Raw genomic sequence first — 18,431 nt, 5'->3', positions numbered from 1 at the left:
GCTGGCTCGGCTAGGCTGCAGTAGCTGCAGTAGCTGGCTCGGCTAGGCTGCAGTACCTGCAGTAGCTGGCTCGGCTGCAGTAGCTGCAGTAGCTGGCTCGGCTGCAGTAGCTGCAGTAGCTGGCTCGGCTGCAGTAGCTGCAGTAGCTGGCTCGGCTGCAGTAGCTGCAGTAGCTGGCTCGGCTGCAGTAGCTGCAGTAGCTGGCTCGGCTGCAGTAGCTGCAGTAGCTGGCTCGGCTGCAGTAGCTGCAGTAGCTGGCTCGGCTGCAGTAGCTGCAGTAGCTGGCTCGGCTGCAGTAGCTGCAGTAGCTGGCTCGGCTGCAGTAGCTGCAGTAGCTGGCTCGGCTGCAGTAGCTGCAGTAGCTGGCTCGGCTGCAGTAGCTGCCTCGGCTGCAGTAGCTGCAGTAGCTGGCTCGGCTGCAGTAGCTGCAGTAGCTGTGCAGTAGCTGGCTCGGCTGCAGTAGCTGCAGTAGCTGGCTCGGCTAAGTTCAAAGGATATTTGTGGGAATATTAATTTATTTATTTTGGTTAATATATGGAGATAACCATGGAAAGTGTGTCCACTGGTTTTCAAGACTGCTGTTGCTAATTTTGCTTTACATATAGAAAGCTGTAAAAGTAATTCTTGGATATAAGTAAAGTAAATATTAATATTTCATGTGTTAAAGTGCTGTTTATAAATTAAAACTGAATAATTTTGTTTTATCTCTGTGTGATTGAACCCACACATTTCACTTAGAGCTTTTAGGACTCATTTTTGCTGTCAGATTCAATAAAGAAGAACAATATTGAACATTTTATATATGAAACTCAGTTCGTTAAATGGAAGCAGTGTTTCAAGATTAATTACTGTCAGACTCATGTATTAGCTTTTATTTCTGGATACTCCGCTGAGATCCAACAAAAACACATTTATGAAAATGATATTATCTCAATAAAATCATTAATACAGAACTGTGGGCTTAATGAAAATCACATGATACCAGCTTACAGGCTGTTATTTCAAACTGTCCTTTTACATTTATTATAGCTGATAAAGGTGTTTCTGTGGAGCCCATATTCTAATTTATTGAATATGACACACTATTTGCTAAGCACTGAGCTTTTCCTTTGTAGACATTCCTTAACAGCCTTCATGTAACATTTTGAGAGTAAATTATTAAATCAAAACGGTTCATGCTACAGTTCATGTTCATTATGAGCTGCTATCATTTGGATGAATCAAACTGTCCGTTTCCACGCTCCTGTACGAATCCCTAAACAATAAACATCTTGTTGCTCACTTCGTTAAGGTCTCATTTTGAAAACATTTCCATCATATCTCTGTGTTCCGACAGCTCAGTCTCTGGAAAGACTGTGAGCACTTCATGTCCCCAGCTCCTCTGGTCACCTTGTCTTTATGTCCCTCCTGCAACCAGACAGAGGAAGGGGGCGGAGCCTCCAGGACTCCAAGCCAAGACGGAGCCAGCAGCTGGTACCAGCACCGAGAAGTACAAGGTGAAGTCAGAGGGAGAAAGCGACTCTGACTAATAGGCTGGGATTTGTGTCTGAAGGCGTCCAGAAAGAGAAGGTTTGGAAGGAAAACAAGGCCAGATGTGAACGTTGTTCTGTGTCGGATCTGCTGCCTTGAGGGGAGATAATACAGGTGAGCAACTGTGAGGATTATCTGATTTAGCAGCAAGTGAGATTACATATGTGAATAATACATGTCTGTAAGTAGGGCTGACTGGAAATAGAAACTGACATTCAAAACAAAGTGGTTTTCACCCAGTGAGGAATCTTTCTTGAGTTACGTTTATATCAAGAATTTATTTATTATTAATTTTTTTTATAGATCACCATTCCTTTTTGGTTTGCTGCCAAAATATTATCCTCCAATTTAAAGAGTGAATAAAATAGTAATGGTATTTTTTTTTATTTTGCATATCATCTCAAGCCTATGTACCACTTCAAACTACTTTAATCTTGTGTAATGGTTTTTATTTATTTATTTATCTAAAGTTGAATTTATATTTACAAAACTAAACCATACCATGTATTTTTGGTCTAGTTTTTAGTGCAAATATCTTTATTTGTAAGCTTGAAATAAGACAAAACTAATTGACAAGTAACTTTTCAGCAAGATATTGGCACTTGTTTTAAGTCAAAAATTACTTAATTCTTTTAATTAAAAGTATTAGTTATAAGTGAAATGATCATATTTTATGACAAATGTCTTGTTCCACTAGCAGATTACTTCATTTATGAATAATACCTTTTCATGAATGTTAAAGAAATATATTATTACTTATAATATAGTATTCTTGTCTTGTTCCACTTTCTCAATATTAAGAAATTCATCAATATTAAGAAATTATTTACGTAAAACAAGCTTTTATATTTTGCTGAAAGGTTACTTGTAAATTAACTTAGTCTTATTTCAAGTGTACTAAGATATTTGTGCTAGAAACTAGACCAAACATACTTGGTAAGGTTTTTGTTTATAGAGTAGGTACTTTATTGACCCATTTTTTTTTTTTTATCGTCAGTTCGTCTGCTTGTTTGGATGCAGTTTGAGCAAGATGCAAACCAGGACAATGTATATATCTACTGCATTCTGCAGCGTATTGTTTACATTACTGCTAACGACACCACCCAACAGCAGGATAATTCTCCCCCCCTCCTCTTCCTCGCCCAGTGACGCCTCGTCATGGTGGACCTGTTTGTTGACCGGGTTCTTGTGAAGAACAACAAGGACCAGGACGAGCTGGACACGGAGCGCGAGATCGTCACGCGTCTGCAGAACCGAATCCTGATGCTCTTCTTTGCCTCTGCTGAATCCGACACCTGCCAGCGGTTCGCTCCCACGCTTCACGACTTCTTCAAACAGCTGACCGACGAGTTCTACGTGGAGCGCTCCGCTCAGCTGGTGCTGCTCTACGTCAGGTGCGCCACTCGAGCGTTCAGGGGGACGCTCTTTCCTTCCTTCCTTCTTTCCTTCCTTCCTTCCTCCCTTCCTCCCTCCCTCCAGCTTCGCTCTCGCGAATGCGAGATTGCTTTCCCAGAGTTTCTGCACCTGAAAAATCTTACGCTTCTTAAATCGTCGTGTGTGCGCCTACGGAAGCCCCATGGCTTACAGTTCCGATTGTGTTTATTGGTAATTCTGAGTGTCCATTCTGGCAATTACACAAAGTTACATAAATGTTTGTACTCTTCAGACAAACCTTTTGCATGATTAGATAAACTTTGTAATTTTTCTTTTTTTTTGTTTTGGTAACACTTTATTTGAAGGGCTGTGTATAAGACTGACGTGACACTGTCATAAACATGACACCTGTCATGAACACAAAGTTGCCTTCATAGATGTTTATGACTGTTGTCATTTAGTAAATAATGACACTTAATGCAAAGTTGCACTAAAAGTCCCTTAAAAGAGTCAACTTTGCATTAAAACTGTCATTATTTACCAAATAGCACTTCATGACAACAGTAATAACCATTGGTGAAAACTCCTTCATGTTCATAACAGGTGTTATGTCATGTCTATGACAGGATTATGTCAGTCTTCTGTACACCTCTTCAAATAAAGTGTTACCTTTTTGTTTTTGCTTTTTTATCGTTTTTAATGCATCTGCATGTAGATTCTGCAGGCTTCATATTTAATTTAAGTCAAGATGACTCCTTATTGTTCAGTTTTAAACACTTACTGTTTCAGTGTGTCTGCACTGTCGTTCAAATAAACCAAGTCCTTATACACAGCTTCTGCAAACTTAAGAACTGACCTTAAGTGCTGTGTTGTCTTTAAAAGTTGTTGTTGTTTTTTTTTTAATTAAGCCAGTGAACACGATTTCTTCTGCACATTTTATTCAATTATTCAAACTACGGTAGTATTTGTTTCTGGTGTCGTCATAAATGATAATGCCAGTAGTTTTGCCAAGCATTGAGCATGTATTTACAACAATTTCTGCACAAAGTTGTACATTATTGCAAACAGAAAGACACATGTAAAGTGCTTGTTATTATTCATTTTAATGGCCCTGGCTTAAAACTAATCAAAACACAAAAACCTGAGTCCTGAGTCAAATAGAGAAGAAGAAGAAGAATGATAACTTTACTGTTAAAGTTAAATCAAGACCCTCCAAAGTGTCGGCTGTAAAAGGTCGTTGCTTAATTAGGTTGATCACACGACGTTGTATCAAAGGTCGCTATTGAGGTAACCAGTTGATCGTCTGTGTGCCACTTTGCGTTGATGCAGCAATTTGTGCTACGTATTGAGTGCATCCATACATTGCAGTGACCTGGTGTTTCTCTATTAAAAATCACTGTTTTGTTGATTTCATATAAAACACCAATTTTGCCCAGACACTAAATTTTGGCCACATTTACCTAAATTAACATCCTGAAAAACGTGGAACACTGTAAAAACAAATCTATATAACATATGAGTGTCAAATTCTGAATTAAAAGAGTCAAATTACTTATCTTGTCATCGATTTTCAAAGTTAATGAAACACAGCTGTACATTTGAATACAATTTATGGGGAAAGCTATTTGGGGGAAATCTCTAACACTCTATTTTTCCCCCCCTCCTTTTAATCCCCGTCAGTCTGGATCAGTCAGAGGAGCAGCTAGAAGACTTCCTGAAAGAGCTCCCAAAGAAGTCCCTGTTCCTTGCCTACGAGGATCCTTACAGAAGGTGTGTGGTGACGGATATATTCACGAGGTGAATTCATGAAGTCATCACGCGTCAACGTATGCGCGCCTGCAGGGAGCTGGAGACCATGTTCGAGGTGAGAGAGGTTCCCACCGTGGTGGTCCTGCGTCCCGACTGCTCCATCCTCATCCCCAATGCGGTGGAGGAGATAACCCGCCTGGGTCCGGACTGCTACCGCAACTGGCACGAGGCGGCCGAGCTCATCGACAGAAACTTCCTCATCAAGGAGGACTTCGAGGACAAGTCCATGCGCAGCTTCAGCGACCCCGTCAGACGACTCAAGTACAAGGTGGAGGACGAGAAGAAGAAGAAGAAGAAGGAGAAGAAGAAAAGGAAGCAGCGGCGAGGCTGGGGCGGAGGAGGCGACAAGGGCGAGGAAGCCGGAGCGGGCGGAGCAGACGATAGGGACGGTGGAGGGTCGATGTGGTGACGGAGAGAACGATGCTGTGAATTTGTCCCGAAGTTGCTGCTTTATTAGAGTCTACCCTTGTAAGAGTTTTGTTGTATGGCAAATTTCATAATAAATATGTTGTTTATGGCATTTTGTTAAATGTGTTTTTTTTTTTTAAATTATATATTAGGTGAGGGGAAACATATAATAAATATCAAATCATGCCTTGGAAATGCATTGACCTCACATAAAACCTCTACATGTTTTCACATTAGAGCAAAAAGAGAAATATTCGGATTTTACGCAACAAATAAGGTAACAAGTAATTGTGAACAGGAATGGAAGTGATGATATTATTATTTTTAATATACTAAAAATCATCTGAAAATTGTGGAATGCATGTCTACTTACACCCCTTTCATCTGACACCCCAAAATTAAACTCCAGACATCTTCACAAGTCACCTAGTCAACCTGTGTGCAACCTGTCAATGAAATTTAGCAAATGTTCTAATTCTTTCATATACACACTGCCATGAATTGTGCTAATGTGGATTAATGTGTGCTGTCCTAATCAAATTAATTAAATAAATACATAAATAACAAATTTAATTTGGCAAGATTCAATTTTTACTGTAAGACAAATTTTTAGAGACGGCAGCTGTCCTGAGAAAGCTTCACAAGTTTGTCAGTGAACATTAGACAAACATCGTCATAAAGATTGAGAAACACAGCAGACTCACCAAAGAATGAAGTTGTAGAGAGGATTAAAGCAGAGCTGGGTTATGAATTGAAATTCCAGGCTTTGGACATCTCACATATAGTTCAATCCACCACAAAAAACACAAACTTACCAAGTCATGATCATCTGTCTGAAGTGAAAGGATGGAGCAAACGTGTGAAAGTGGCTGCTCTGTCTGACGAGAAAACGTGAAAAATGTTACGCGTGGAGTAATTACCTAGAACGCACCTTCCTCACCTTAAAACGTTGGTTGACGCCCACATGTTTCGTAACTTCTGACAAAGCCCAGAGCTAAAAACTCTGCAAGATTTGATCACTGGCCTCAAACGCTCTTCGTCAGACCGAGTTAAGAGGACAAATTGTTGGTTCCTATAAATTTGAAGGAGTTCAAGGTGTATGAATAGTTTTGGAAGGCACTCCACGACGTGTCGAGACTCTGAGCGATGCAGCTCTTCTTCCTGAAAGGCCGCTGAAAGCTGCCTCTTCTCTTTGCCGTGTTTGTTTGGAATCGTCTCAGTCTGACGTGTGAAGTTTGCAGTCAAGCAAAGGTTTGGCGTGAGCCACGAGGAGTCCTCATCCTCGCGGCTTGTTTTTATCACACCCGGGAGGAATAACTGAAAGCCGTTCCTCCGTTTGCAACAACACCAACGCTCGGTGAAGATGTAGTTTTCCCCCCGTGTTGCGTACCGCCCAATCAAAGCTCGCCTTGCACAATTTGATAACCAATGAATAATTCAGCAGGATTAAAATAATTTCTAGAGACTGTTTTGTCTTTGAGTGCTGGTGAAGCCTGGCTGTACTTTATAGCCAGCCTGCAGAAGCAGTAATCAGAGCCATTCAAAGGGAGTCAAGTGAAAATGGGGAAACTAGCTCAACAACCTAATCAGTGATTTCCTTTCAATATGCCGAGGTCTGTGTTTAGTCCCTGCACATTTCTCCTCACTTGTATGCTGCGTTGATGATGCTTTTGTGCGATCAGCTTGGATTCCCGTTAGGAGCGGTTTCCTCAAAGGAAAATGAAGGAACCTGGTTTTCTTCCTTTATGCTAGCATCCCATTACTTCATCACACGCTGTCGGTGCTTCTGAGCACAATTTTTGTTAGATTTTTATTTCAAAATTCCACATTTTTTTCATGCTCAAATGTTTAGGTCTCTTGTTCAAACTCAGGCCTCTTTATGAGACATAAGTGAAAAAAGTTCAACATATATCCACAGCCAAAAAGGCTCTACAATCACCGGGGTTTGTATTTATAAACTCCAAATGCCATAAGAAAAAGTCGTGGACTACAAATCCCAGTGCTCACCCTTGTTCTGTTAAATTACTACTGTTGATGTGAGGGGCGGCCATATTGAAACGCAAAGTTAGCCTTACCAGTCATAACTAGTGGGGAGTCGGAGATGGAATTTCCCACTTCCGACTACAACTGGAACGCACCATAACACCGACTCAAAACTGCGTAAAAGAAAGATGAACACTCCACTGTATTAAAAGGTATATTTAAAAAATACAATTACCAGTTGATTAGCTACTTAGTTCAATCATTTGAGTAATGTTTGGTTAGAAAAATACTACAGAATACACTTGTGCTTTCCTGCCTGTAGGGCTATAATGATTCCTGCATGATTCCTACAGAATGATCTGAGAAATAAATTATTGAAATTCCTCGAGGAAAATTTATCTTCCTTAAAGATTGTATAATTATGCTTTATTATTTAGCGCGCCGTGTTCCTGCCGGACCATTATTTGTGTTGGGCAGCGCGCTCACTTCCGCCTATGAGTTGTTGCTATGTGCTAGCAGCATGACGGCAAAGTTTCTGGGTTTGTGTCTTTTTTGGGAGGGACCAATAAGCATTTTTAAACTTACTGATGTTATTTAGGACAGTTTTTATCATCTCGTAACTGCGCTGTCACCATTTGAAGGCGGACAGCTGGACGGGCACTGCCGGCTTTATTTATGGAGACAGAGGTGTTTTCCGATTACTCAATTAATCGCAAAAAATAATCGATAGAGTACTCGATTACTAAAATATTATTTTACAACAGGCCTATAAAACACGGTAAGCATGTTGCATTCAAAACACATGATGGTAATAGCACCTCTATGGTTACAGATATTGTAAGTGTTTTTACACTCTTCTCCCACTTCCGCCGGTAAGGGAAAACACTAAAATTAAACGCTATGAAAGCACAGACAGGAAGAACCAGGGAGGAGCATTGGAACAGCTGAAAATGCATCTGATGTTGGAAGCGGAGAATCATCAGGTGTCGTTAACAGCTGATCATCTTGATCGGTGTGATATGATGACGGACAGATTGGCAAATGTGTCTTGTTTCGAAGGAGAGCCGCACGATCCAAAGTCATTTTGCGATTTCCATGGAAATATTGCAAAAACCCAGTGCTGGTTGGCTGGCTGTTCATGCAGCAAACACAATAGCTCCCATTCCGCCATGGCAGAGCTGCAACATGCACTCAGAGCTGGTCAAGAGGATACAGATGCTGAAGCGAACGCGCATATTCCTTTGCTTTTGCCAACACAGCAGCTTATTGGTGCTCACTCAGACAAACCTTGACAATATATCTGAATTCCACCCACCCACCATCAAAACACACACACACACACACACACACACACACACACACACACACACACACACACACACACACACACACACCCTCCCGCTCTTCTCTGCCTCTGTTCACGCTCACACGCACGAGCACACATAGAAAGCAGAGACGCGTTGCGCGCTCTCGGGCGCAGAACGCGCAACAAGCGGGACCAGCGGATGGAAAGAGAGAGAGAGAGAGAAGAGGACGGATGCAAGGCGAGGCCAGGAGTGAGGAAACCTTATCTCTCCTGCTTTTCCAGCTGTTCTCTTTGTGCTCTCTCTCTCTCTTTTTTTTTTACTCCCAGGATGATTTTATAAAGCATTTTTGTTTTTCTTTTTAAAGCAAGAAAACAGACGTGACAAATCTCCACATCCGACCTGGTGTGTCGCCGCGTTTCATCACGATTGGTCAAAGATGCGGGAAGAGGCTCCCGTCGCGTCGATGCTATTTTCCATTACAAATACAAAGACGTACTCGATGAACGACGTCGGACACATGACAGGCGACAGCAGCCTGGCTCGGTGAAGAGGAAGAGGAGGACGAGAGGGGGAAGGTGGGGGGGGGCTCGACATCGACTGATGGACGCAAAGCAACCACGAGTTTGTGCAATAATCTGCGCCTAATTATTGTTCGTGGCGGCTGATCGGGGAGCTGTTTTTGCCCAGTTCTTTCTGACGTCCGTCCGTCCGTCCGTCCGTCCATCCATCCATCCATCCATCCATCCATCCATCCATCGATCCATCCATCCCGGAGCTGTAAGGCCTACATAGCCCCGCATTATCTCTGGACATGAAACCCGTGGGAATTATGATACCGACGTGACGCACAGTCACATACGCACGCACACACACACCCACACGCGCGCGCGCACACACACACACGCACCACAGCGCGGCGGGGAAGACATCGAGGGTGTGCGGTCCACACTGATCACAGGAAGGGAGGACGCCCAGTTGTTGTTTGACAAATCGCGCTAATGACTGTTGTTTAGAGCCAAGCGGATTGGGCCCAACACATTTTTTATTTTTTTATTTTTTATTTTTTATTTTTATTATTTTAATGCACTGGAGGCAGCGGAGCGGGAGGCGAGCAGGAGAGTACAGCGGGTGAGGGAGCGGAGGAACGGGATGCGGGAGACGCAGTGAGCGCGGAGGAGGAGGAAGAAGAAGCAGAAGAAGAAGAAGAAGAAGAAGAGGGGAACCAGGAGGATTGACGGTAAGATATGAATACTGGCACCCCGCCCCTCACATTAGCTCCCCATCCATCCTCATGCACAACATGCACATGTATGATGATGAACGCCCCGGAAGGCAAGAGGAGAGAAGAGGTGCTGCTGCTGCTTTTCTGCTTTCCGCCGCTGCAGCCTGTGGCCATTTGATCAGTGACAAACACGCGTCTGACGCTTGAAACTCCTACCTCTGGCTGCCATTAAACCTGGGTCAGTAGTAGAGGAGAGCTGCTGTGTGAAATATTCATAGGCATGTGATTGGCCTCAGAGGGCGACACGCTCGACAAACTGGCAAACGTCTGTCCATCAGAGAGCGAGGCTGCTGCGAGCCTCGATTCAAAATGTCCTGCGTGGGGTTTTAAATGCTAATTCATGACGAACGAGGAGCAAAAAAAAAAAAAAAAAAAAAAAAACAAGGCGAGGAGGGCAGTATCAATATTTCAGAGCGGGAATGAGAAGACTGGGTCAGTAGGAGGAGGAGGAGACCAACCTGGAGAGGAAGAGAGAAAGAGAGAAAGAAAGAAAGATGATGAATGAATGAAAGAGGAAGAGTCACGCTGTCAGAGTTTCAATTTTAGGAGAGGTTCGACTTTTCCTGACACATTTTACTCTGTTATAAACACGAAATGTGCTGCCAGTTCTTTCATAGAGGTAGAATTAGTCTCTAACCTTTATATGTTTTGTTGTTATTTTTTCTTTTTTTTTTTTGGGGGGGGGGGGGGGGGGCATTTTAAAACAGGTTTCTTAAAGTGAATCCTGTTGGTAGACCTGAAAATACTGGGAGTTAGTAGTTTTGATGTATTTATTGACTAATGAGGGGGAGAGGAAAAAGTTGGATTCTGTTTTATTTCACCCAGAGACCAAGGGGGGGAAAAACCCGACTGATTCCTTCCTCTGGGTGCTTTATGTTTCTGCAATGATGTGGCAAAAACCAGGAGTTTGCCGAACACGACTGCTGATACGAATTCTCCACAAACATGGATCTTAAACGCTGTCTCGTTGGGATGCATATGGAGAGAGGAAGCAAAGATAATGAGGCTTTTTTCTACATTTACATCATCTACAAGAGAAGAGAGCGATTTGTCTTAAAGCACACACACACACACACACACACACACACACACACACACAGAAGATGAAATGTACCATTTAGTGGCTTTCTGCCTCAACCGTCTCAAACAGGTTCCCATCACGTCCCTTTGAATCGGTCAGACACAATGAGTCAGTCTCCCTGTTGCGCTGGGAGCTTTTTACGCATTCAGGCCTGCGAACGCTGTGCAGAGCTGTGGGCGGATGGATCAGCGCAATATCAATCTTGTGGTACGAGACTGGACATCGGCAGGGCTTTCAGCAGGAACAGAGACACACGGACGCAGCTGATGATTTTATAGTTCATGCTGGATTGGTGGAAAATATGTTGTGTATATCAAAACAGCAGAAAGGCTGGGTGCTGTTAACCCAGTGATGTCTGAAGGTATCGCATAGAGTCGACTGAAGGTCTGATTGTTGCGACAGACCAAAAAATCTGGAATGTGTGGTGTTCATTTGTATTCACGGTTTCCAAGTAGAACCACCTTTCGCCAACATTGCAGCTGCGACTCTTTTCGGGGGTTTATCTCTACCAGCTTTGCACATCAACAAGCTAAAAAATTGTGGACAGTTTTTTCTCTGAAAATCCACTGAGAGCATTTTGTGTGAAAAAAAAAATAAATCCATTGTCAAGCATTGCCATTTAGGTTTGGACTTTGACTGGGCCATGCTAACCCGTGACTGAGCTTTGGTCTGAATGGTTCCTCTGGCTGCCTGTTCGGGGTGAATCTGCTGGGAGGTCAAGTGTGTGGGAGTGTCTTATGCTTGCTAGTTTTCTACCAGACATAGAGCGGCCGCATGGTTTCATTTTGACCTTGCCTTTCCCACCTGAGCCGTGGCTCCTTGCAGCTCCTCCAGAGTTACAATGGACCTCTGGGCTGCTTTAGAATGAGGGGGAAAGCAACAGAAATGGGACTTAAACCTGCTTTGAACTCCTCCATGGCTTCATCCCGGACACGTTCATTTATTCCTGGGTGCTCAGGACGCTGTTTGTTCATTATTGGAATAAATCTCCAAAACCTTCACAGAGCAGCTGGATTAATACTGAGATAATATTACGCTTAACTGGACCCTACTTACAGATGGGGTGATTTCTGAAGACTTTTATTTAGCTGATTATCTCCTAAAACTCTTAATCCAGCTAACACAATCTTCTATCACAGTAAAATATGTAATTTGATCTGCATTCTTTCGTTCTTCCAATTAAAACGGACAAGCTTAATGTGTAAGTAAATGAACTTTCCTGAAAACTACTCCCTTAACGTCTACATTTTCTTAATGCCACGGGTTTTATTTAACCCAGTCTTACTGCTGGGCTGCGTTCTGCAGACCCTCAGCCGAAAAGGCTGCGACCGGGACGGTTTCCACGTGTCACATTTTGTTGCACTTCAGCGCAGTAATCCACTTTTCAGTCCAGAAGTCTGCTTTGACATGCTTGAGCAGATCATCAGTTCGCAAAAGAGACAGCCCAGAAAAACAGAAACTACCAAATCCTTTCTGTGCACTTTAAAAAAAATTTTTTTTCTTGTCAGGGCCCTAAATGTGTGGTTTGTGCTTACATCAGCATGACAGAAATGACAAAGACACGACAGTGTGTGCTTTAACACAGGCGTTATGCAGAAGAGAAAACAAAGAAATGGCTTGTAGAGAGGTTCTGTAAACATATCAACATTTGACTTGGATCTGAATTTGTCTCCTGCTAAGTAAAGCGCTGTAAAGCCGTACTACAATTTTGTTGGGAAGTTATGTTTTTATTAGCTGCATTTCTCCTCGAAGGGAGAAATATAAGCTGCTTATTTATCTTAATTAGTCCCTCCCTTTGTTTTGTGGCGGTCGGTGGGACTGACCAAGGGGAGACCTTTTACTTCTGTTTGGAAACAAGCAAGTTTCACATTTTAATAAAGGAGCTTCTGTTACCCAAAAAGTGAGCATGGCTACATTATATTAAAATATGAAGAGCTGAGACTTAATTTGGTTGTTCTTGATTGACCTCAAATTGTTTCTGCCTCTCATTTAGAGTGGGCTGTCTGAAATTGCTTTATTACTGCAGTTGCACCAAGTGCTTCACAGAAAGAAGAGTAAAATAATTGATAGGAATAGGTAAAAATAAATAAGAAAAACAAGAGGGCGGGGAAAAAAAAGCACATCTGGCTGACTAAACAGTGTTCATTTAATAGCCATGAAGCACCTCATTTTGCATGTCTAACATCTGAGAAGTGCTTAAATGTGAAACCAAATCCTTTCTGTTTTTCACTTCAAAGCATCTCTGGAGTTATAAATCACAAATTCAAGACTCTCGGTTTAATTATCGGTTTGTTTAGTCGCAGGTGTGACGGCGTGTTTGGATTAGGAAACAAAGCTCCCTGATAAAGCTAACCGCAAAAAAAAAAAAAAAAAGGATTGAAATGAACTCCTTTAATACACGATTTTATAGTAATTCGGCGATTATATGTTGGTGGAAAATGAAGAGCATGATAATCCACTGAATTACTTTGCTGTCTATGAAGGTAATCAGTTTGTTTCAATTGTATTCGTTTTAGTAAACTTCTATTTTTGCTGTTGGGAAAATGATTTTCCCTGTATGTGTGAAGGCGGTTTACAGTGCTCCTCCTACTGGTGCCGCCCCAGTAGCATAAATTAACACTAAAGATGCAACATTAATTGAAATCCCACATTTAGAATTTTCTTTCTTTCACAATAAAAAAAATAAATCGCTTAAAGGTTGTTGTAAGTAATTGTGTAGGGACCCATAATTAGTAACTCATGACTCCCTGAGTCTGGATCGGGTTCTGGTGATGATTTGTCCAGTCCAGAAGACCAGTGTTCAAAAACATACCAAGGAAAGATTATTCATTGGTCTGACCATCACAAATGTAAGGAACTCAACCGGGACTATAATCTGGAGCTGTGCTTTGGTTGGATTAGACAAGAATTGCATTTTTCTATAAACAAATACTGAAGGTGGGTTTGGCATCAAACACAGGTTGAAACTCAGTAAAAGCAATTAATTCTCACTGCGATGCGATGCTGTGAGCCGGATTTTGCCAGTGAAATGTGCAGTACAGTCCATCACAGGGCGACGCATGGACACACAACCGGGCACGCACACACTCAGACATACCAGCAACTTGCATAGGCATGACGTTGGGCTGTGGGAGGAAACTAGAGTATCTGGAAAGAACTGGTAGATTCATGCAGACTCCATGCAGAAAGGCTCCTGATCGGGATCTTCTTGCTCAGATAGTCAGCGCCGCAATTATTCCACCATCTGATGACTCACAATGTATTAGCATCGGTTTTCTGTGCTTCTCTACCTGCTTGCCACGCAACACTTTCCCCCCGATGATTTCCACCACCCAGTTGCTGTGACTGATCAAGCCTGCGAAGGAAAGAGAAGAAAATGTGCCCAACACAATTTTAATGAGCCTTCAAATACACTTTAACTTTCAAACTTTGCAAGGCCGGGTGAGAAATAAGTACTTCTATAAGATAATGAATGTGGGTGTTTCAAGGCAGACTTGTAACCTTTTAGCATTCCTCTTTAAAGCTACGTGTTCTTTTATCTGCGATGATAATGATCTGAGACGAGACAGTGACAGATTCAAGCTATTAAGTCTAACACTGGAATGCTCAGATAAAAGCAACAAAATGACAGATGAGGAAATACACTTAAAATCCTGCAGATTGTCTGGCACAGGGAAAGTGCTTATAGGGCGTAAAAGGCAGGAAGTGCTTTTAACTCGAAGAGCATGTGCTGAGGGCAGGATTGGGATCTTGATAAATATGTGAGAAGCCTCATCAATGTTTAATAAACCTCCGAGCAGTTTTAAGAGACTCGAGGCTTTCAGTGACGGAATTTGAAACATGGTCTCATTCAGAACCATTACAAACTATTTCTGTCTTACACGTACGATTGATGTCTGCAGGAAGGTGAAAGAGTTTTCTGGTTGAAACTTTTTAAGGCTCTCCCTGGTTTAACGCACCTGGATCCAATGGTGGTCCATTAGAAAGCCTAAGAAGAACACTGACATGCTGAAAAGGTTGTTGGTACCACCAGAGAGAGAACTAAAACGTGCAGGATGCCGGCTCTTCAGGACCCACTTTGGGCAGCCCTGATCTATTGCATTAAACAGAGGCCAGGGCCTTTACTTACTACACCAAACTAAAGTATCATGGTTGTAATGAAGACAGTTTTATTTCATTGTTTGTGTGATTTGTGGCTTCTAGCTTTGCATGTTCATATTTTTAGCTACTGGAAAAAACTATTTGTCGTTAAGGTAATACATGTGTTGCATATGTTTTAGAACGCTGCCAACCATTTTAGTTTTCATTTGCTTCAATGAAACAGAAAATATCCAACTTAGACACTAAAGTTTAAGCACAGACTGTGTTTTGGGAATCATTGTCAAACAGCTGGATAAAACTCAACGATCATGTTATTTTTAAACCCTAAAGCCAAAATGATTCAGCTTTCTCTCTTTAAATAGAGACTTTTATGGGCAGCAGAACGTAAAATAAACAAAGTAAATAAAAGCTGGTTAGCCGAACAGATCAACTTGTTAAGGGAACTTGTTAGCTAATTAGCTTAAGAAACAAACTGATTACTTTAAGCTGTCCAGCTAGTTAGCATATTAATTTAGCTTAGTTATTACTCTAATGGACCAACCAGCCGACAAGCTTGAAATAATGTTTGGAAATACATTAAAGTAGCAACGATGAGCGTTACCCACACAGCTAACACTCTGTGAAGATCAAAAACATTTGATCTGATCCTAAATTGATCTGTTTAAACCGTCTTGTACTGTTGAGGGACCTAATTGTGAAATATGAGCAGCATCTCACTGACTCAGTGGAAGTAGCTCAGAACAAGTTAATTAAAATAACAATTTATTGCCCAATACGGTATAATAAAACAGTGTGATAACTTGTTAAATTACAAAAACTGAGCGTAAGAATTTGAAGCTTCAGAAAGAAATGAGATCCTATTTGGGAAGATACTCTGGCTGTATCTGCAATTTGTGCCTGTTTTTCCCTTTACGTTGGGCCAGACAGAGCACAAACTAACGCTTCAATGAGTGCCAAACGTGCAACGCTTTAGTGCTATGAACTTGGCTCTGATTTGCAACAAGCAAATGATTGACAAAGGGTGACACCTTCGTTCCCTGGAGTCCTGCATCGACCAGACAAACATAAAGGCTGTGAAACCCCTTAAGTGGCTTTGACTGCAGCTTGCGGGCTTTTGCCCACTGAGATGCTGAGGTCGATGGTTTGAAACTGGCCCACAGACGTGGAGGCCAATGTGTTGTGTTGTTTAGTTCTAAAATACTGTGAGCATTTACGAGGAAAAAAACTACGCTTTCAAGTGTCAATGTTGAAACATATTCTGCCTCTAATGCTTTATATTTCTGTGTGCAGTCAATCGCTCTTCCCCTCCATCACCTCTTGATTGCCTTCTCTCTCCATCACCAACACACATTTGCTCACACACACACACACACACACACACACACAATCATTCAGCCATTAGAGCAACAGCAACACTACAAGCTTGTTTTGTCGCTTAGCGCTTCATCTCCCCTCAGGCATTGACAGCATTGATGGAAGGGTTGATGTGGGGGGTTACACACTCGCTGCCAATCTTGTTGTTGACTCTTTTTGCCTCCACATCAAATATTTGGAATATTTGTTGTTGTTGTTTTTTTTTTTTTGACATCTCTATGTCTTTTTCCAGAAGCACCCAGGCTGTAGTGAGCAAATCCCTTTCTGTAATTAATTGCCTAAAAATTTTTCAATCACCCAAATTTGCTGATTTGTTTTGATTTGAATCGTTTTTGAGGCCAGTCTTCACCATTATGTTAACTAGATAAAAGTCTACAACAACATGTCCAGAACATTCGACCAGCTACTTTGAGCACGGAAAATCTTTGGCCGTCGATTGAATTGAGTTGATGTGCTGATAGCAGCAAGCATTCATCCTGTAGACCGAAAGAGAACATCCCCTGTTATGCTAATCGCGGTTTTCCAAGGAAAATGCTTGTCTGGAGTCGTGGTTTGATAAACAAAGCTGTTTATGTGCAGGCCAAAAAAAAAAAAAAAAAAAACGGACTAGAGCACCTTCTTTCACAAGTCTACAATAGGCGCATTCACACCAGCCCTGTTTAATCCGCTTTAATTGAACTCCAGTTTGTTTGCCTACAAATTTTGGTTCATTTGGGGAGGTGTGAATGCACAAAAAAAGCAAACTCTGGTCTGCCTACACACCTAGGTGGAAGTGAAGTCTGGCGCGGTTCGAATGTGTTTGCGGATGCCAATCGGACTGCAGACCGCTTCAAAAGCAGGAACCGGACTCTAGTGCATGACATTCTAGCTAAATTCAGCCAAAACAAATGCACATTATTCTTCTTCAAGGACATTTTTTTTTACAGCTTGTCAAAACACTGTGTGTACCATTTTAAATGTTTATGTGCCTTAATTTCTCTGTGTATTTTGAGGGGAACTAGGATTCTTACTAAATGTTTCACTCACAGTTTACCTCGTTTATCTCCAGGCAAATCATCGCAACGCACTGTAGATGCGTTTTCTCTCAGTTGAAATTGTTAGGGGTGTGCATTAATGCAAGACTGCGGGTGCATGCGTGAGTTTTTGCACTTCGGGCCGTTTACTCACACACGTTCCCACCAAGAGACCGCTGCTACTCCAAGTAGGCCGGCTGGTGGCCCCGGGCTGGATTTTGGTTGCAGGCGGTGGGGACAGAGTGTACGGCTTTGTCAAGGGCCATCAGTGTCCTTGCTCTACTTACTCTGCATCAACACTTACAGGGTTTATGGCCGTGTGAGTGAGAGGAAGAGACAGACAGTCAGGAAAGCGAGCAGAAAAAAAAAGTAAAACATGCTGCCATCAGGGTTTTTGATGTCTGTGTGTGTGTGGAGGGGGCTTTGTGTGTGTAGGATACAAAATGGAAATGTTTTCATTTTGTGTAATCTTTGGTGTGTGTGTGCGTGTGTGTGTGTATTATGGTGGTCCTGCGGCTTCTAATACAGTGTTGTTGGTTCAGTGCGTTCAGAAAAGGCAGAGGTTTCTGTCCTCCCTCTTAGTTATGCGTGTGCGTGTACAAGCCAAAGCCTCTGAACGCATTTTGGACATTTGTTGAGTAGTGACCTAAATCTGTCGGCTGACATTACCTAACAAGAAGAAACGAGGGAAAGTAAGTCACATACAAACATACAGGCACACATATGCTTTTCTGTACACAGAAAGTACAGTGGCTTTAACCCGAATCATCGTCAGGACTGAATAACTCAAACCTCAAACGTCGCCCAGGAGAAAGAAAGTCTTACTACAAATGTCCAATTAGAGATCAACCTTCCGGACGCTCTGTGACTCAGCCTGAGAAACCACGGCACACATGCAATAATCCAACATGGTTAATATCACATTTTATGGAGCAAAAATACAACATTTTGAGCCAATGAATTTTATTAGTTTATATCACTAAATCTACAGAATTTTGTCTATATATATATATATATATATGGACAAAATTTTGTAGATTTATATATATATGATTTTTTCCAGCTCTGGAAAAAATTAAGCGATCACTTAATATGATCAGTTTCTCTCTCATTGTTCTTTCTTTCTATGAACTACTAACAACATGTCTCTGAAATTCCAAGCAAAAATT

At 41.9% G+C, this 18,431-nt stretch overlaps 2 protein-coding genes across 5 annotated transcripts in view; both read left to right on the top strand.

Moving 5' to 3' along the window:
- Window positions 1-410: 410 nt before the first annotated feature.
- On the top strand, window positions 411-5,283 carry LOC122829718 (nucleoredoxin-like protein 1). Its single transcript, XM_044114485.1, has 4 exons — window positions 411-1,644; window positions 2,677-2,924; window positions 4,585-4,674; window positions 4,747-5,283. The coding sequence occupies exons 2-4, from the start codon at window positions 2,689-2,691 to the stop codon at window positions 5,120-5,122; spliced, it is 702 nt and encodes a 233-aa protein (XP_043970420.1). The 5' UTR covers window positions 411-1,644; window positions 2,677-2,688; the 3' UTR covers window positions 5,123-5,283.
- A 3,370-nt stretch (window positions 5,284-8,653) lies between these two features.
- LOC122829716 (adhesion G protein-coupled receptor L1-like) overlaps window positions 8,654-18,431 on the top strand; it is a 58,632-nt gene continuing 48,854 nt past the window's right edge. For 3 of the 4 annotated variants that reach the window (XM_044114483.1, XM_044114484.1, XM_044114482.1), the window contains exon 1: window positions 8,654-9,648. The gene's annotated coding sequence lies outside the window, so the exon portion shown is untranslated. The remainder of the gene's footprint in view (window positions 9,649-18,431) is intronic. The other variant, XM_044114481.1, reaches the window with a different exon arrangement.

Source organism: Gambusia affinis, linkage group LG04 (genome assembly GCF_019740435.1).
Source record: "Gambusia affinis linkage group LG04, SWU_Gaff_1.0, whole genome shotgun sequence".
Lineage (NCBI taxonomy): Eukaryota > Metazoa > Chordata > Actinopteri > Cyprinodontiformes > Poeciliidae > Gambusia > Gambusia affinis.
This window is presented reverse-complemented; position numbering and strand designations above follow the sequence as displayed.

Coding starts and splice junctions, on each gene's coding strand:
- LOC122829718 (XM_044114485.1), top strand. CDS start 2,689: ATGGTGGACCTGTTTGTTGACCGGGTTCTTGTGAAGAACAACAAGGAC. Junction 2,925..4,584: donor CTGGTGCTGCTCTACGTCAG/GTGCGCCACTCG, acceptor AATCCCCGTCAG/TCTGGATCAGTCAGAGGAGC. Junction 4,675..4,746: donor TACGAGGATCCTTACAGAAG/GTGTGTGGTGAC, acceptor GCGCGCCTGCAG/GGAGCTGGAGACCATGTTCG.